Genomic DNA, 20,752 nt, shown 5'->3' with positions numbered 1-20,752 from the left:
TCTTCGTTATTCATTATCCATTATCCGTTATCGGTCAGTTCATAATACGCTATGTCCTTCCTTGAAGCACACAGTCCAAGTGTCAATAGAATTCATCTCATCTGAAATATTATTATTATTATTATTATCTCATCTCATTAGCCGTACCTCTTATCCTCATTTGGGTCGTGGGGGGGCTGGAGCAGTGGGCAGGGGACACCCTGAACTGGTTGCCAGCCAATCGCAGGGCACACAGGGACAGACAGCTTATTCACACCTAGGGACAATTTGGACCGGCCAATTCACCTGAAATGCATGTTTTTGGAACGTGGGAGGAAACCGGAGTGCCCGGAGGAAACCCACGCAAGCACGGGGAGAACATACAAACTCCGCACAGGAAGTCTGGAGCTGGATTTGAACCCACAACAGGTTCCCATGACATGAACTGTGCCGCACAAGCGCTAACCACTGCGCCGCCGTGCTGCGTCAATAAAATTGTTCAAACCAAAAATTTGGAAAATATGATCACTACGTGTCATCCTCATTCTAACGTGCTGAGATCAGATGACAGAACCCTGTAGTTGATGTCTAGATACGTATGAGCGTCATTAAGGAATCTATGTCGTGTCGCTTTAAACGAGAGTAGCGCAACTGACGTTTCCGTTTTAAACGGGGAATTTGCGTTCTTGAACACGCAGGCTGCTTGTGGGCGGAGCCTCGCGCCGTTCGCTTCCGCATTGAACCTGCTCCCATCAGGTGTCAGTGTCATTCATATTTCTGCGTAAAAATTGAAATGTTGACATAAACGGGGAAATATCATCCTACCAGGATTTAGGCGCAAGGAGGTACTCGATTACAGCTTTTCGGTATTTTAAAATTCCAGGTGCATTCTTCTGTGAAAGGTTAACAAGTTTAGATTTTGCACGTTTCTGCACATTACTGGTAAGAGTTGCAGATTTCATTTAATCCAAGCAATGCTACCTGACTACCTTTAAGCCTGCAATGATGTGCTTAAATTTGCACATGGATGCGAGTTCCTCTTGTTTTAATTGTGTTCTTAGTCCCGTTGTGTATAATTTAAACTGCATCGGAAATAGCTGTGAGATTAGGGATTCCACCCTGTAATTGACTTAAATCCTTTAATACTACATACACAGGACTGTTTTCTCGTTATTTGAGTCAAATTACATTTATTTGCATAGCTTGTAAATGCCTGTGTCGTCGGGGCACCGCTGAGGACGCAACTCTGGACAGTTCTCTCTCCACTGGTGACGGTTCCTGGTTTATGTTCGCACCGTCCATTCCTTGATGTTCTTCGCAGAGTCTCCAAGGACTGCACAGACCACCGTTTTTTGATCTTGTTATCTTCAACATGGGGACAACGATAACTGTGAGCTGTACTTTTTTCTACATTCTACTGGACCTCATTATTGCAACCGTCCTCTACGCACAAGGATCAAATTTCCACATTTTTATCGAGGATGGCTTGAGTTTTAGCATCTTGCAGTCCATTTTGGACATCTGGGTGACTGCGTTGCTCCGAGCTTCGCTCCTGCTGGGCGCTTCCATTGGAGTGTTATGGAACAAAGAGGACGGGCCATCAAGGGTGAATAAACTCAGGACCTTCATCCTTTTACTCTGCCAGACCATCATAACATACACTCTGGCCAAGCTGCTGATGCTGAGTGAGCTTGAGCCACTATCTCATCGTCCCTGGGCTTTAAGTCTGATTTGCTGGACCTGTTTCTCCTCGCTGGCGGTTTTGGGGCTCTGGTGGGTTCTAGGGAAGGAGTTCAGTCGCGGCCGTGAATCGAGTAATTGTGAGGACACTGAGAAGTTGCTTCAGGCTGATTGTGAAGATCAGGAGGCGTCGGGTGAAAAGAAGAAACAGGATGGAAATAAAGAGAAAGCCAAGACCACCACAGGGGCTACATTGGGACGTCTGCTGAGATACACCAAAGAAGATGGTGGTCTGCTAACTGTAGCTGTCATCTTCCTCATCATCTCTGCTGTTTGTGAGTACTTCACTATATAGTCTTGTTCCACGGACTGAGGAGATCATTTCTTCCTCATGCCATGCCGTGAGGCTCTTTAACTCCACCCGAGGAGTAAAAGCCCCCATTAAACCCCACCCCCACATTTGCATATTACCCTGTTTTTATTACAATGTGTATTTTACGTAGCACCATTTAGATACTCTATATCAATACGTTATATTGGGTATTTTTGTATTCTATATCTTTTATTTTCTTATTTTATTTTTCAACACAAGGATACTGCTGGAAGTGTGAATTTCCCCACAGGGATGAATTAAGTATCTATCTATCTAGACATCTATCTATCTAGACATCTATCTATCTAGACATCTATCTCTATCTCTATATTACAACTTGGATTACTAAACGAGTGTTTCCCTGTTGCCCGAAATACGAAGCTAAATCACTATTTTTATACTGGTAGATAAAAATTGTCACATTCACATTTCTAACTATGTTTTTAGAGAGAGAGGCATTTCTTGTATGATGGTACACAAAGGCACTCAGGTATTCGAGTTTTCAGAACACATTTAAAAAGAAACATCCATATCTAAATGCTTTATTACTTAAATAAATATGGAATTATGTCATTATGTGAAGCAAAATTGTATATTATTTAGCGCCTTCTGGTGGTTAACAAAAACTAACTATTAAGAAAACAAACAATTGATTTGAATAATAAACAAAAATATAAGAACTATTATAAAATACTGGCAAATCGTGAATATTGTATTTATTTTACAAACCATGATGCTCACCTGGAGGGTGCCAACATTATTGTCGGCCATCTTGCTTCCATTGGTATCCCAAATAAAGAAAACCTTGTGAGAGGCTGGGCAAAAAAAATGCGGTTTGGTCACTTTGAATCTCCGTAGTTTGTAGTCTTATTTGTGCTTTGTAGCACTCTTTTTCGGATGTGACTTATAGTGGTCAAATATTACACATTGTTCCTTTAAGGAACATTGTGCATTAATTGAAAGTTGATTCAGAACGGTGACATGCTAAAAACTGAATAATCAAAAATATTATCACTTTCAGGAGTTGTCTGTCCTTGTGTTGTTTCCTCGGTAACAAAAATCAAATCTGCCCCCTTCTGCTGCCCAATATTATTCTTATTCTTATTTTTAATAATTCAAGCTCATTTTTTTAAAATTCCAAAATATTGGCACATGTTTAAAACAAGCCTTAAAAATTGGGGTTATGTACCAATTTCTAACCCCTATTTATTTATTTAGTCATTTACTACGGAAATATTACAAAAATACTACGTAGTTCTGCAGAAATACTACGGTATGAATACCATGAGAATACTACAGAAATACTCCTGCAGAAATATTACAAAAATCCTACTACTTAAATAGTACAAAATACTACAAAAATACTACCACAGAAATACTACAAAAATACAGCTACAGTAATATCCATCCATCCATCTACTGAACAGTTTATCCTCAGTAGGGTCGCAGGGGTGCTGGAGCCCGACCCTGCTATCTTCGGGCAGTGGGCAGGGGACACCCTGAACTGGTTGCCAGCCAGTCAAAGGGCTCACAGAGACAGAAAACTCACTCTCTCATTCCCATCTAGGGACAGTTTGGACCAACCAATTAACCTTGACATGCATGTTTTTGGAATGTGGGGTAAATGTGTTTTTCGTCCTTTTTTAAATAGTTCCAGCGTAAGTTATGCGTTATGAGTATTTGTCCGAAAGCTGAATTAATAAGGTTGAAAATCAACTGTGTATTGAAGCTTGTTTTACTCCTGCGTAGAAGGACTTTGTGGCTAAAGCAAAACTTTCAAGGTGTTTACTTCCTGGATCTGGATTTCAAATCTCACCTTTAACTTAATGTCCCTTTTCACCCACAGGTGAAGCCTTCATACCTTACTACTACGGCAAAGCTATAGATAGCATTGTGGTTCACCAGAGCATGGAATACTTTGCTAAACCTGCTATTACACTGACAGTCTTGGCTTTTACCAGGTGAGTAGAAACAAAGTGCACATTGCATTTGTTGCATGTACAAAAATCCAGTTTACCAAAACATTCATGCCTTGAATGGTAGCTAGTGTATTTTCCGGACTATAAGTCGCAGTTTCTTTCATAGTTTGGTTGGGAGGACGGAGGCGACTTATACTCCGGTGCGACTTATGTTTTTTCTTTCTTAATTTTGCATTTATTGGCGGGTGTGACCTATAGTCTGGAAAATATGGTAATTTTTGACTTTTTTTTTTTTTTAATTGTTCCTGCTAAATGTTATTGCCCTACTATTCATTGAACTAGATAGATAGATAGATACTGTATTCATCCCCGTAGGGAAATTCACACCTCCAGCGGTATCCTTGTGTTGGGGCGGCAGTAGCTCAGGAGGTAGAGCGCTCGTCTTGGGATCAAGGGATCCCAGTTCGAAGCCCGGCTCATCCGTGTTACAGGTCGAAGTGTCCTTGGGTAAGACACTGAATCCCTAATACCCCTAATAAGCAGGTTAGCGTCTTACATGGCTGTAATACAAGACCGCTATTGGGAAATGTGGAGCATATTGTAAAGCGCTTTGGGAAGTCATTGACTTGAAAAGCGCTATATAAATGCAGATCATTTCGTTTAATAAAATAATAAAATAAAGATATAGAATACAAAAATACCCAATATAACATGTCGATATAGAGTATTTAAATAGTGCTACGGAAAATACACTCTGTCATAAAAATAGGGTAATATGCAAATGTGGGTTTGGGGTTTTATTGTGGGCTTTTATTCCCCCGGGTGGAGTTAAAGAGCAGCATGGCATGAGGAAGGAATGATCTCCTCAGTCTGTCCATAACTATTGTTACGATGCACTATTCTTTTTCATTGCATTATTATTATAACCCGTTTTCTAAACACGATATTATAATCATTTTTTTGCCTATACAAACTATCGAGACTAAAAGTGATAAACCACACTCTTTTCCAGGGCTTTTTATTTGCAGCCTTTTGCAAGGTTTTCGTTTTTTGTGTACCCGTAGCAGTAGGATGGCCGACAATTATGTTACCTTCCCTTAGGTGAGGCTCATGATTAGTAAAACGAATGTAAGTTTTTCGACCTACAAGTATTTGAAAAATTGCCCGTTTATACGCGAGTTCATCATGTATATTTTGTATATCAATTAACTCAATTTTTTTTTTTATTTACCACTAGAAGGTGCTATATAATACACACTTTAAGCAAATTGTATTGAATAAAATCTCTGTGGATATTGTGCGCAAATCACTTGAATGTATTACCATTATTAGTCTGGCATTAGATAGATAAATAGATACTTTATTCATCCCCGTAGGGAAATTCACACTTCCATCAGTCTACCCCGTTGTTTATTAACAGATTAACATGATGCCCTAGGGGTGCTTGTAGCGGAGTGGATGACGTCACACGCCAGTCCAATAGTTCGACATCCATGCGGCAGATGGAAATCTTTTTCTTTGTGTCCAGGGATACACCACCTCGTGTTAGCGAGTCCGTCTCCTCTCCGATTCCCGTAGGCTTTCGTGTCTCTGTATAGCGACGCTGAAGCCGGATTGCTCCGGGTAGCTCTGGGTGGCTACACGTTAGCGTCCGGAATGCTAAACGTGAGCCACGTTTCCGCAAAACGCAGCAACTGAGCTTCCTGTGCGCTTCGATGTTTTCCACCAGCACTCGTTGATCTCATTTGGTAGTGAGTTCGCCTTTACCATTATTGCGGAGGGTACCGAAGACTTATAACGCCGCTAGTCGCTTAGCTAGCTCCGGTTCTTCCTCCACGATAGGCCCCTTCATCACGCCTGCACGAGAATTCTTCGGGGCAAGGAGTCGATTCCTTGAATAAACGCATTTTTGTGAGCTAAAACCCATGTCCATAGGATAGAAGTAATCCATAGTGTAGTTGTCAAAACGGGAAGAAAAACACCAAAGATAGAAGCAGACAATAAAACAAAAAATCACAAAAAGTGAGAGATAACAGGTAGCTGCTGGAAAAGGCAGCCGCTCATGGCAGCGCCGCTTTTGATGTTAGGTAAGTTACTTGGAATACTTCAACATAATTTTGGAGCTGATTAAAATTAATTCAATAGTGTTAATTTGGTAATTTTCTTCACACAATTTAGGACTGTTGGTTCACTGAAAGCCGTTTTATGAAACACACAATAGAGCAAACTGTCTACCCTGGTCATATCCCTCGAGAGGGGTGACCGACAGCAAGACAAACATACAAAAATAACAAAAAGGAAAAAAAGGAAAAAGTAGCAAAAAACACACACAAACATTTTTGGACCATGGCCAACCCAAACGCCCAAACACCCAAACAAGTTAAGCACCTCGGCACCTAAGTTGGTCATGCTTTCGTCTCTCCAGATGAATGGGACACATACTCTTCCGTTCAACAGCAAGGCCCGACACCTTTCACTGGTTTACCCCTGCCGCATCATACAGGGGCTCTGTCCAATAGAGCAAACACAACCTTTAAGGGTTTTTATCTTGTTCAATATTGTTTTCTGGACACATTATTGGTCATGACATCAGTGGTTAATGACAAAAAACAACTAAATGACTCAACCAATTTTTATCCAGTTCAATTGCAGTTGGTGTGCGAGGAGGAGTCTTTACACTCACATTCGCACGATTGAATCTTCGCTTCAGGAACCACCTCTTCCGAACTCTGATGAAACAAGATATCGGCTTTTTTGACGAGAACCATACAGGTTATCACGTACTCCATTGAGTCATCCGAACATCTTTTCTTGAACATCGCCAATCTATGAATCACTCTTCAGGTGACATCACTTCACGATTGTCAGCCGACACCACCCAAGTGAGCGACCTCATTTCCCAGAACATAAACGTGTTCTTGAGGAGCACCATCAAATCTGTCGGCTTTCTCATTTTCATGTTCGGAATGTCCTGGAAGTTAACGTTAGTGAACATGATGGGACTTCCTTTTATCGCTATTCTTTCCGAGTATTACGGCAATTACTACAAGGTACTGTGAAATGATTTCATCTTCCTAGTTTTCTTTCCACTTTAATCGGAAATCTCCCTCCAGAAACTAACTAAAGAGGTGCAGACGACTCTTGCCAAGGCTAACAAAGTCGCCGAAGAAACCATTTCAGCCATGAAGACGGTACGGAGCTTTGCAAACGAGCATCGAGAGGCCGACTCGTACTACGATAAGCTTGTCATCATGTACCACCTCAACAAGAAGCAAGCCTTGGCATATGCTTGCTATATGTGGTCCAGTTGTGTAGGTATCCGATGACGCGTGGCCAGGGTTGGGTAGGGTTACTTTAACTGGATTACTTTCAATGACTTTTGGATTACTCCAATACCAAATATGCTAATAAAAGACAAAAGAAACTAAATATGAATAAAATGATGATTCACAACACGTGGTAAGCTTTCTCTCCTGGCTTTGATCTCTTTGATCTCCGGCAAAACGAACATAAAATGCGACAGAAACAAAATGCAAATAAATCCAAACAGCTTGCCAACATCATTTTTGCCGTTCCATGTACAGTGGAACCTCGGTTCTCGACCATAATCCGTTCCAGAACCCTGTTCGAAAACCGAAATCGTTATTCCCGTTAAAAGTAATGTAAAATCGTTTTAATCCGTTCCAACACCCTGAATGTTTACCATGAACGTAAACATGAAGCTTACCCAGGCTTATCGTACGTTCGCGTTAGCGTAATCTTCCGTACGAAAGGTTACGCTAACATGAACGTGTAAAAATAAAAAAATCAGGCCGGGTCTCCACAACAAGTGGCTAGCGCTTCATTGGAAAGGGAGCTCCGTTCCAACACCCTGAATGTTTTACGTAAACAAAGCTAACCCAGGCTAATCGTACGTTCGCGTTAGCGTAATCTTCCGTACGAAAGATTAAGCTAACATGAACGTGTAAAAATAAAAAAATCAGGCCGGGTCTCCACAACAAGTGGCTAGCGCTTCATTGGAAAGGGAGCTGCGTTCCAACACCCTGAATGTTTTACGTAAACAAAGCTAACCCAGGCTAATCGTACGTTCGCGTTAGCGTAATCTTCCGTACGAAAGATTAAGCTAACATGAACGTGTAAAAATAAAAAAAGGATTATGAATAGGATTCTTACCTTTGTGGTGGACGTTGGGGAGAGAAAAATCATCAAAAGTTTTTCAATCTCTTCCAAAACTTGCGGCAGTTGCTTGCTTATAGCGCTAACTTCCTTAGCCGCATCACTCGATTTCACAGCCTCCTTATTCTTTACTATCGTACTGATAGTAGATTTAGCCATGCTGTATTCACTAGCAAGATCGGAAATTCGTACACCTCTTTCATATTTAGCTATTATGTCTTTCTTAAAGGCAATAGTTGTACGAACAACTTGTCTTTTTTCACCTGTCCTGCTTGCACCGACCTTCTTCGGAGGCATAATTAGGGGCTAAAACACCCGTACGCCGCTCAGCATCGCACCCTAACGTACCGGCGTTCGAACTCCGATTTTTTGACCGAACAGCGAAGCAAGAATTTCTCTAAATTTTTGGTCGAACGCCGATTTGTCCGAACTGAGAGGCGTTCGAAAACCGAGGTTCCACTCTATTCCGTTACTCCCCAAGCCTGCACAAAATTTAGAACCGTATTTTCACGACTATAAGGCTCACTAAAATGCCTTTATTCTTTTCAAAAGCTGACCATGCGCCTTATAACACAGTGCGTCTTATATATGGATCAATATTAAGTCGCAAAGTCTTGCAACTAAGGGAAGCAGCCGCCGACTCGATTTTCCCCCGAAGGCGAAGTCGTCCGCGGTGTATGCTGGGATTTATATACCGGCGTTTCATTTCCTAACCAATGTGTCAATCATCATTTGAATCAGTCACTATTGGCTAAAGTTATTTGGAGGTAAAGGAGGCTGATCCTTTTCATCATTTACAGGCTCGCATAGGCTAAAGGGGCAAAACAAAGCCTGCAATTGGCCGAAAAAGATGAATGTGAATCACACGTTGGGTTGCACTGAGGCATAGAGAAAACATATTTTACTAGTTGTAAATATTTTACACGGTTGGATTTACTACACTCACGGTTGTAGGAGGACCATGGTTGCGTATCATTATTGAACGTGATGGCTGCAAGAGAACTTTGGTGAGCTTTGCGGCTTTATATTTTCCCGGTATCTTGTTTTAGAACGATCTTGATGTTTCTGTGATGAGTCTATTTTTAAACTAAATTCAATTCAAAGTGTTTTTTGTCATATGCACAGTAAAGAACCCCGTTTCCCCTGCACAATGAAATTCTTACTTTGCTGTCCACACAGTTGCCAGCGATAAATAAAATAGAAATTAAGAAATGGTTGGCATTTTGAATTCCAAGAGTTATGGTATGTGGAATGATGCATTTGAGTGATTGGTGACATCGTACAGACTCTGTGTCCGTACATGTGTGAGACACGTATTTGCTTCTTTGCAAGCTTTCGGAATGTTAAGGGGGTAATAAGTTGGACTGAACCATCTGACTGTTTTGTCCACGTTCCCATTGTAGCGCCTTATAATCCGGTGCGCCTTATGTATGGAAAATATAAGACCAAAAACAATTTTTGGGGGGTGCGCCCTATAACCATTATAGTCCTGAAAATACGATAATTTTATTCATATTTAGTTTCTTTTGTCTTTTATTAGCATATTTGGTATCGGAGTCATCCAAAAGTAATTGAAAGTTATCCAGTTAAAGTAACCCTACCCAACCCTACGCGTGGCTAATTTTACTCCAAAACTGTTCTTGGTCACAGAACGAGTGTTATTTACGCTTTCTGTTTCTTAGATCTCAGAGCTAGCTCTAGAGGTGACCATCCTTGCTTATGGCGGCCACCTTGTTGTCACCGGTCAAATGGAAAGCAGCCAATTGTTATCATTTTTCATATACATGCTGGAAATGGGAGAATGTTTGGCGGTAAATCATTTTCTTAGTTTAGCAGTGAAATATTCAACCAAAATCTTGTTACTAAACTCATGTGGACTTCCTCTCGCAGAACATCGCATCGGTTTACTCAGGCCTCATGCAGGGCGTAGGAGCTGCTGAAAAGGTTTTCGAATACTTGGACCGAAAACCTGATCACCCAGCTGATGGAACAGAGACTTTGGAGACATTCACCGGTCTGGTGGAGTTTCAAGATATCCAGTTTGCATACCCCACTCGACCAGAGATTGAAATACTTAAGGTTATATACAAAGTGTACAGTGGGACCTCGCTACTTCGCAGTTTGACATTCGCAGCTTCAGAGCGTCGCGGTCTGTAATGGTTAAAAAAAAAAAAAAAAAACTTTTAGTCGGCGGAGGTCACTCCCTGGCCGCGCGACGGAGCGAGTTCGGCGGACGCGGTGTCACACGGCGCGACGTGAGAAAAGGCGGCGGGCGTGATCGGGCTACCCCCGTAACTGGGGGGAGCCCGCCCGCTCGTCCGACGACCCCAGTAGCGCGGCGCGAGACAGGCGGCCGTCCACGTGCGGCGGGCGAAAGGCGGCAGACGTGCGCGGGACCCCCGTAACTGTGTCTGTGTCGTGCGTATCGCGCCCGAAAGTACCCGCGCCGCGGGTTAGGGGCTCGGTCGCGGGAGTGACCGAACGGCACCCGCGGTAAAAACCCTGTCGTGAATTTGTCTCCGATCGTCCCGGGCGGACGTAAAATCGCCCAGCTGTACGACTTTTAGCGGTGGATCACTCGGCTTGTGCGTCGATGAAGAACGCAGCTAGCTGCGAGAACTAATGTGATTTGCAGCTGCGATTGGCTGGCAACCAGTTCAGGGTGTCCCCTGCCCACTGCTCCAGCCCCCCCGCGACCCTAATAATAATAATAATAATAATTTCCTTTGTATTGTCATTCTTTGTAACAATGTACACAGAACGAAATGTCGATACACCTGAACCGTTGTAGCGAGTCGATGCAGCCGCAGCCAACAGAGGGCGCCGCCATTATACCAATTAGGTATGTCTCGGCCGAGGCGCGAACCAGCGACCTCCCAGTCTCAAAGCCGGCACACTACCATCTAGTCTACTGAGCTGGTAATAAGGATAAGCGGTGCAGATAATGAGATGAGATGAGATTTTTTTTTTTTTTTTGAAGGGGCATCGCTACTTCACAGATTTTCACTTTTAGCGGGTGGTTTCGCTCCCCATCAACTGGGTCTAAAAATAATAATTAAAAAAAAAAAACGTTTTTTTTTTTTTTTTTTTTTTTTTTAGAAGGGTCGTCGCTACTTCGCGGATTTTCACTTATTGCGGGTGGTTTAGCGTCCCCATTAACCGCCATAACCGAGGTCTTACTGTATTCCAATATGTCTTACAGAAACACTTTCGGTGTAAATTAACTTCAACTCAATGATTATCTGTATGATACAGGGTGTGTCATTCACGCTAAAGCCTGGTGAGGTGACAGCCCTGGTGGGACCTTCTGGCAGTGGAAAGAGCTCCTGCGTGAACCTGTTAGAAAACTTTTATCTTCCCCAGCAGGGCCAAGTTATGTTGGATGGAAAACCTGTTCACACTTTGGAACATGGGGACCTTCATTCTCAGGTCAGTCTGACTATCAGGAAAAAAACCTACTGTTTCTCTGTGATGTGACCAGTGTTTGTGTGTGTTTCTAAAAATGGTAATTTGAGACAGTTAGATAGATAGATAGATACTTTATTCATCCCCATAAGTAAATTCACGCTTCCAGCAGTATCCTTTTGTTGTTTATTAACAGATTAACAGGATGGCCTCGGGGTGCTGTGTTGTAGTTCATTAACAGCGGAGTGGATGACGTCACACGCTAGGCCAAAAGTTCGACGTCCCTGCAGCAGATGGAAATGTTTGTGCTCAGGGTTACACCACCTCGTGTTCACGTAGATAGCGAGTCCACTTCTTCTCCGTTTCCCGCAGGCTTTTGCGTCTCTGTCCTAACAGCGCTGAAACCGGGTAGCTCCACGTTTGCGTCCGGGAGCTAGACGTGAGCCACGTTTCCGTAAACGCACAGCCAGTTCGTCGGTCCTATTTGGTAGAGAGTTCACATTTGCCATGATTACGGACGGTACCAAAGACTTATAACGCCGCTAGCCGCTTAGCCTTCACCTTAGCTCCGGCTCTGCAGCCACGATAGGGCCCCATCATCACGCCGGCACGAGAATTCCTCAGGGCAAGGAGTTGATTCCTCGAATAAACGCATTTTGGTGCATTAAAACCCTTGACGATAGGATAGAAAGTAATCCAAAGTGTAGTTGTCAAACGGGACAAAAAGATAGAAGCAGACATAAATCACAAAAAGAGAGAAATAACACAGAACTGCTGGAAAGGCTGCCGCTCGCGCCAGTTACTAGTTACTTCATTTTAAACGTAACGCCGTTATTTCCTAGGTTACTGCCACCAAAAAGTAGCGCGGTGCTCCGAAACTATGTAGTTACAAATAACTATATTTACTCACATAGAAGCTGACCCTCTCAAACCGCTTTAAAGTAGCCACATAATAAAAGAAAGCAGTGATACGCCTATTTATTGGCTTGTGCTATATTGAAAGCTTGCAAATGGGAAAACACTATCCATTTTGTCCTTGGGGTTCAAACCACCTGAAGATTTCCTTCTCCATTTCTGGGTACTGTCCAAGAAGTTTTCTTTCTTTCTCCAAACGTAGTGTATAACAAAAATAAAGAAAAAATTTTAGCACCCTTTTACTGTAAATTTACATTTTCTCCATTTATTTTGTTCCTGTATAAACCACGCCCGTTTCTCATAATAATAATAATAATAATAATAATAATTTCCTTGTATTGTCATTCTGTGTAACAATGTACACAGAACGAAATGTCGATTGCACCTGACCCGTTGTAGCGAGCCGATGCAGCCGCAGCCAACAGAGGGCGCCGCCGACCACTTTTTAAGTCTTAGGAATGACTCGGCCGGGGCGCGAACCACCGACCTCCCAGTCTCAAAGCGGGCGCCTTACCATCTAGGCTACTGAGCTGGTATGCCTACCATTTTGTCACGAAACGGACCGGGAAGCAGGAAGTCGGAACTCATTTGCGTAGCCGATCTGTCACTTTAATTGAGAAATAAAAGTTTTCCAACACACAAACGGACCAGAAACAAAACAAAGCAGGTTCAAAGGCAGGCAAAATTACAATCTAGGCATTACTTAGATCAAACAGGCATGAACAGGTCTTCAAAAAGGTAAAGCAATCGTCAGGCAGTCCCAAAAGGAGCGTTTAAGTACAAAAGCAATCAGTCCAATGCGTCTCAGCCGGTGACAAGGGGCGGGGCCAGCTGGGCGCCATGACAACCGTGCAGGACATTTGCTACTGGTGACTCCTTAAAAAATATGCACATTTGAAATGACCCCCTAATGTCAGTATTTCATTTTAAAGTTTTAAATACGGCTTAATTGGGAATATCTGTGGTAGGGAGAATTTCTCAATGAGGAAAAATTCAGCGTCCTTGTACTCTGCTTGAAATGGAGCCATTGTAACTGAATAAGTCGTACTTTGTAGGTACATATAAACACGCCCACCCTTTTTCAGCTTTGCTGGCGGATCAGGGGTTGTATGGTACATTTTGAGCGAAGTAGGAACAGTAAGCTATCAGAGGACGTTGTAATTCATGGTCCGCTTTTAATAAGTAACAGAGTAACGCACCATGTTTTAACTGCAACTTGAATGAATGAATGAAAATTTTATTTTGAAAATTATAAAATAAAAACAGGACAAAAACAATGACTCAACAACAAAAATAATGTTAACATAACATGTTCGAAAAGGGGTAGTAAGAAGCAGACGCTTATTTTCCCTACCCCTTCATCTTCCTTATTAAATATATTTTACAGATAGCTCCTCTTGTGTCTAATATAACAAGGTCTCACGGAAATACATATTACATAGGTCAGATATCTCATTAGCCGTACCGCTTATCCTCATTAAGGTCGCGGGGGGGCTGGAGCCCATCCCAGCCATCTCCGGGCAGTGGGCAGGGGACTCCCCGAACTGGTTGCCACTCAATCGCAGGGCACACAGGGACAGACAACTCACTCGCTCAGTCACATCAAGGGACAATTTGGACCGGCCAATTCACCTGAAATGCATGTTTTTGGAACGTGGGAGGAAACAGGAGTGCCCGGAGGAAACCCACGCAAGCACGGGGAGAACATACAAACTCCCCACAGGAAGTCTGGAGCTGGATTTGAACCCACGACAGGTTCCCATGACATGAACTGTGCCGCACAAGCGCTAACCACTGCTCCGCCGTGCTAGTTCAAATATCAATTATTGTAATAATAACAATAGTCACATATTTTATACACTAATCATCCTAGTACCCATCTATTAATGTTATAATCCTACAAGTCACTTAATATCATTCATAATGATAACAACAATATCAATAATAACTGTTATGATATAATAATAGTAACAATAAGAACAAAGTTAACTATATTTTGTAAACGCAGTATTTCCAATCTCTAGTATCAATCATACCCCATTTTCTTCATCTCTGTATTCTGTCAATATTGTTTTTTTGTATCTGGATTTGAACAGGTGAATATTTAGTCATTGTTTGATCTTGTCTTGTAAATTGTTCCAAAGTTTGACTCCACACACAGACACACACATCCTTTTCCTGGTGGTTCTCACCGATGGGATTTTGAATTTACTACAGCCCTTTAAGTTATAACTTCCCTCTTTCCGAGTGAATAATTTTTGGATGTTTTCTGGCACTGTGTTTTTGTAAATGTAAGGGTGTGTCTTCAACTCATGTCAACCAGGGTTGGGTAGGGTTACTTTAACTTGATTACTTTCAATTACTTTTGGATTACTCCAATACCAAATATGCTAATAAAAGACAAAAGAAACTAAATATGGGCAGCACGGCGGCGCAGTGGTTAGTGTGTGTGCGGCACAGTTCTGAGGTCATGGGAACCTCCTGCGTGGGTTCAAATCCAACTACCGGCCTTACTGTGCGGAGTTTGTATGTTCTCCCCGTGCTTGCGTGGGTTTCCTTCAGGCACTCCGGTTCCTACCACATTCCAAAGACATGCATTTCAGGTGATTTGGCCCGTCCAAATTGTCCCTAGGTGTGACTGAGCGAGTGAGTTGTCTGTCCCCGTGTGCCCTGCGATTGGCTGGCAACCAGTTCAGGGTGTCCCCTGCCCACTGCCCGGAGATGGCTGGGATGGGCTCCAGCCCCCCCGCGACCCTAATAAGGATAAGCGGTACAGCTAATGAGATGAGATAAGAAACTAAATATGAATAAAATGATGACTCACAACACGTGGTAAGCTTTCTCTCCTGGCTTTGATCTCTTTGATCTCCGGCAAAACTAACATCAAATGCGACAGAAACAAAATGAAATAATAAATCCAAACAGCTTGCCAACATCATTTTTGCCGTTCCATGTAGTCCGTTACTCCCCAAGCCTGCACAAAATTGAGTCATTTTATTCATATTTAGTTTCTTTTGTCTTTTATTAGCATATTTGGTACTGGAGTAATCCAAAAGTAATTGAAAGTAATCAAGTTAAAGTAACCCTACCCGACCCTGGTTGACATGAGTTGAAGACACACCCTTACATTTGCAGTAATTAAGATCATTACATAGGTGGCACTTGTGGGCCAAGAGCCAGTACTTTTTGCCCGGACGATTGAGGAGAACATCACTTACGGTCTGACCGATGTCCCCATGGAGGCTGTCATTCAGGCAGCCACCAAAGCCAATGCTCACGACTTCATCATTGGCCTTCCAGAAGGCTATCAAACAAGTTTGTATTTGCTACCTTCATTTCTGTCTTTGAAATTTTATTGCCTCGGTGTTTTGGAAGTAGTTACACCTGTTCATATTTTGTCATACTGTTTACTAGGTGTTGGAGAAAAAGGTGCACAGTTGTCAGGAGGGCAAAAGCAAAGGGTGGCAATTGCAAGAGCGCTTGTTCGACACCCTCGAGTTCTTATCCTGGATGAGGCGACCAGTGCCTTGGATGCAGAGAGTGAACACATTGTGAGTGACATATATATTTTCCAATTGTACAATGAGATAATGCATTGGTGGGAAAGGAAATAAAATTTTAAGTGGCAATGAAATTAAAACCCATTGACGTGGTCATGTCAAATGGCCATTAAGTTTAATGTCCATGGGATTTAAACCAGAACTTTCAAAAGAGAGGCAATCAAGTTGCATTGAATTTGGGACATTGAATTGCTATTATTTTAGCTAAAATTCTTTCTGGGTATATTTTGGGGTTGGATTTCTTCCACAAAACTGAAAGTGTCAGAAGAAAAAATGTACAAGTACAAAGACACATAAACACAGACCTTGATGAATTTCAGTATATTCATTATGTCTCATCTCATCTCATCTCTTAGCTGCACCGCTTATCCTCAGTAGGGTCGCGGGGGTGCTGGAGCCCATGTCAGCAATCATCGGGAAGTGGGCAGGGGACACCCTGAACTGGTTGCCAGCCAATCGCAGGGCACACGGGGACAGACAACTCACTCGCTCATTCGCACCTAGGGACAATTTGGACCAGCCAATTCACCTGAAAATGAATGTTTTTGGAATGTGGGAGGAAACCGGAGTGCCCGGAGGAAACCCACGCAAGCACGGGGAGAACATACAAACTCCGCACAGGAAGTCTGGTAGCTGGATTTGAACCCACACAGGAGGTTCCCAAGACCTTAGAACTGTGCCTGCACACGCGCTAACCACTGCGCCGCCGTGCTGCCCCCTTTCCAGAACTTATTCCCTATATTTTTTTTCCAAGATTGCTGTACCAAATATTTATAACAGCTCTAAAGAGTCAAGGTTGGAAGCATTTTTGATGAGTTAAAACCGCTTTATTGTTATAACTCTCCATTGCTTCTTCAACTCATGATAGCTTTTTAGTCGGCCCCTTAACATTCAGGATGCCCCGCCGTCAGCCCGCCAATGTCCACTATGTCAGCAGTCACTGAAACGTGGCTAAATAAACTCTTGGGATTCAAGATATGATGACCATTTCAAATTGTACTCATCGGGCGGCAGTAGCTCAGGAGGTAGAGCGCTCGTCTTGGGATCAAGGGATCCCATTTCGAATCCCGGCTCGTCCGTGTTACATGTCGAAGTGTCCTCGGGTAAGACACTGAACCCCTAATACCCCCAATAAGCAGGTTAGCGTCTTACATGGCTGCAATACAAGGCCGCTATTGGGAAATGTGAAGCACACTGTAAATGACTTTAAAAGCGCTATATAAATGCAGATCATTTCATTTCATATCGCAGAAACATCGTGATCAGTCTGAAACGAGACAGCCGAAAACTTTAAAGCAGATATAACTTACCAATTAAGTCCGCTGCCTGTCATCAAATTTGTTGAATATCTTCAAAAATGGCTTTGTTACATCCAGGACGATCCACGGAATTCAACTGTGTAAAATATTTGCTCCAAAACACACGATAATGCTGACAGATGAATAAAATCCGCCTAAAAGCATGTCTGCTTCGTTCGCCGTGTTCATGTAATTTCTTCATTTCACTTCAAAAGTCCTCTTTAAAAATAAACAGGCTCATAAAATGAGTCCCAACATGGCCGTCAGCCTCTGACCTTTTAACTGACACCACTCTCAGTTAATAGCAGGCTTTTTTTCACTGTCCACAGCCTGCACTAGCCTACACGGGCCTGAATGATAAAGGGACATAGCCTCCTGTAGATCTGAATATCTTCAACCAGTAGTAACCAATTCAAATGGTGATTAACACATTGGTTAGGTAATGAAATTCCAAACATAATTTTTATGCCATATTTCATGGGTTTATTAAAATCAGAGCCGAAAATAACATGCACAAGGCAATCCTTGATTTATTTTTACCCACCAATATTACGCGCAAGTGTGCACAATAATTTGTTTGACTTCTGAAAAGAGATGTCAAACATTTACAACTCTTTCACGATATCTATAACAATTGACCAGTGTAAATTACACATTTACAAAGGTTTTAGTGTTGTAAACTGATTGTCTCCAAATGGCCACTTTTGGAAATGCCTAATCTTCCCTTAAGAAAACGCGTCGAATACAATGTTTAGTTGTTCAGACTGTGATCAAATTTGACAAGGTACTAGGTAAGGCTTCAAGCTATTGCTTCACCTGTTTACCAGCTAAGATACCCATGCTAGACTCGGGCATTTAATTGCAAGACCCATGTATGAGAATGTCTACCTTTTGTATGTAGGGATTCTAGTTTTATGGAATGTCATAATTGATCTTTGTCCTTGCAGGTTCAACAAGCTTTAAACAACATCATGAGAGAACACACCGTGTTGGTGGTTGCACATCGTCTTAGTACAGTGGAGAGGGCGGACAGCATCATCGTTATCGACAAGGGCCGCGTGGCTGAACGGGGCTCCCATGCTCAGCTGATGGCCAGAGAGGGGCTCTACTACAAACTGGTTCAGAGACAAGTTCTCGGCATTGAAACGGGCGACGAAGTACTAAACCTTCCAGAGGATTCTGGAAGAAAGCCTGATGGACACCAGATTTGTAGACAAAACAGTAGCGAAAGTGACGAAGAGTACCATCCTCGCTATTGAGATTAAACTGTATGGAAGTGGTTCCAGTTGTTTAGTTTTTCAATTTGTCAACAAATACATATATACATTTTAATTTTTATTAACATCTCCACATACTTTAACACTTATGCCTGTATCTGTTGGTGGTGTGCAACAAAAATTGTGAATTTTGAAAGGGGTGCTCTCAATATCCAGAACTCTTTGAATGGTAAATAGTCTGCATTTATATAGCGCTTTAAGTCAATGAAGACCTCCCAAAGCGCTTTACAATGTGCTTCACACTTACCCATTCATACACACACTCACACACCAATAGGGAGTCAGCCATGCAAGGCGCCTACTTGCTTATTGGGGTCATTAGGGATTCAGTGTCTTGCCCAAAGACACCTCAATATATAACACCGAGGAGCCTGGAATTGAACCTGCGATCCCAAGACGAGCGCTCTACCTCATCTAACTCCCGACACATAAATTGTAATTACTTTATAATTAATCATATATGTACCTATTAGGCGGCTGAGTGGTTAGACCGTCCGCGACACAGTTCTGAGGTCATGGGATCATATCCTTCCTGTGCGGATTTTGCATGTTCTCCCCGTGCTTGTGTGGGTTTTCCTCCGAGCACCCCGGTTTCCTCCCACATTCCAAAAACATGCATGTCAGGTTAATTGGCCGGTCCAAATTGTCCCTAGGTGAGAATGAGCGAGCGAGTTGTCCGTCCCTGTGTGCCCTGCGACCAGCTGGCAACTAAAAATCTTTGTCACTGCTAATAACACCACCACTGAAGCAAGTTATCACATCGCTCACTGCATACATAGCAAAGCACGGAAACCCAAATCAGCTGTTATTTCTTTTGCACTTATTTTCAAGTAGCCTTCTGCCTTGTTACTGTTATTCCACGTTTTGATATTTTCTGCAATAAGATTTCATTGATGAATGGCATGGTAGCTGTTCATATCACTTGTTTGGGATTGTAATTCATTGTTGTTGATGAATGGTTGATTCAAGTTGATTCTTGTGGTAAAAAGTTGACGTCATGGACTTCTACAGGCCTCTCCACGTGTAGCTCACATTCATTTTTAGTTTATTGATAAACAAGAATAGTGGAAGATAAATTGGTCAGTTATGCTATTTCAATGTCTATCCATGTTGTATATTCGGACTGGTGTAAAATGACAGCTCTTTTGGATATACATTTTTTTTTGTGCGAGTCATTGATCTTGGTGTGGCACACTGATTAACAAGGACATTTAAAAGTGGGACTCCACACCGAAAGGTTGCTGACCCCTGGTATAAGATAAGTAATATAAATGCAAGGTATAAAATAAGGAACATATCCGCCATACTGAATAAAAAAGGGTTTTAATAAAATGCTCCCCATGGTGTTAGCATTCTTGCATTAAATTGCAACAGTAATCATAGTTGTGTTTACTGTAGCTTGTTTATAACCTTTCTACTTTGTCACCAGAATATTCAAAACACAGCAATGTCCACATTGGAAGGAGCATTCAACCGTAGTTGCATCCTCTCATGTATGTTTCGGTCAAATCTTTCCCATGTGGGACTGCCAATGTCATGGACAATTCATTACATCTACTGCACAGCATCATCTCCAAACAGAAGAGCAGCTTCAGCGACAAGACTGCTGTCGCAGTCATGTTCCACGGACAGACTGAGATCATTTCTTCCTCATGCCATGAGGCTCTTTAACTCCACCTGGGGGAGTAAAAGCCCACATCAAACCATACTCTCACATTTGCATATTACCCTATTTCATTACAGTGTGTATTTTCCGTAGCACTGTTTTAATACTTGTATTCTATATCTTTATTGTTTTATTTTTCAAAACAAGGATACTGCTGGAAGTGTGAATTTCCCTACGGGGATGAATAAAGTATCTATCCATCTATCAATTTCAAGAAAAATTTCAATTGGAATATTTATTCAATTAAGATGTGTTCTATAATTGTTTTCTTTTTACTCGTGTATTAAATTATTTATCGAGAGCGTAATTACGGATGGATTAAGGCCAAATGTTGCATTTGCCTTTATTGGATGTTTGTGTTTTTATCATTACATGCAAAATGTGATTATTATTAATAAAGGTTTCGTTTATTTTATATCACATTTGATTCTCATTCTGTTTTTGAACATTAAAATATATTTTCCTTGATTCAGATATGCAGTGTAGCGCTTTACAGGACATTCC

General features: G+C 42.1%; 1 protein-coding gene across 2 annotated transcripts; it reads left to right on the top strand.

Moving 5' to 3' along the window:
• Positions 1–690: 690 nt before the first annotated feature.
• Positions 691–18,585, top strand: abcb9 (ATP binding cassette subfamily B member 9). 2 transcript variants are annotated; one of them, XM_088336901.1, is made up of 12 exons: positions 691–1,994; positions 3,879–3,993; positions 6,593–6,723; positions 6,796–6,833; positions 6,930–7,001; positions 7,065–7,262; positions 9,810–9,938; positions 10,018–10,206; positions 11,383–11,556; positions 15,603–15,762; positions 15,862–15,998; positions 18,253–18,585. In XM_088336901.1, exons 1-12 carry the CDS (start codon positions 1,352–1,354, stop codon positions 18,562–18,564), a joined length of 2,298 nt encoding a protein of 765 aa, XP_088193027.1. In that variant the 5' UTR covers positions 691–1,351; the 3' UTR covers positions 18,565–18,585. The 2 variants fall into 2 exon arrangements, with proteins under 2 accessions (XP_088193027.1, XP_088193026.1); XM_088336900.1 differs by having other exon boundaries at positions 696–824; positions 1,182–1,994; positions 6,796–7,001.
• Positions 18,586–20,752: the final 2,167 nt, after the last annotated feature.

Source organism: Urocampus carinirostris, chromosome 5, assembly GCF_059441175.1.
Source record: "Urocampus carinirostris isolate Australia breed hairy pipefish chromosome 5, RoL_Ucar_1.0, whole genome shotgun sequence".
NCBI lineage: Eukaryota > Metazoa > Chordata > Actinopteri > Syngnathiformes > Syngnathidae > Urocampus > Urocampus carinirostris.
The sequence above is the reverse complement of the archived record's forward strand: the minus strand, read 5'-3'. Positions and strand labels throughout refer to the sequence as shown.

Bases quoted from the DNA above. Each gene is read 5' to 3' on its own strand.
- abcb9 (XM_088336900.1), top strand. From the start codon at position 1,352: ATGGGGACAACGATAACTGTGAGCTGTACTTTTTTCTACATTCTACTG. The intron at 7,002-7,064 runs GTACTGTGAAAT...ATCTCCCTCCAG, and splicing joins ATTACGGCAATTACTACAAG to AAACTAACTAAAGAGGTGCA. The intron at 7,263-9,809 runs GTAGGTATCCGA...TCTGTTTCTTAG, and splicing joins GCTATATGTGGTCCAGTTGT to ATCTCAGAGCTAGCTCTAGA.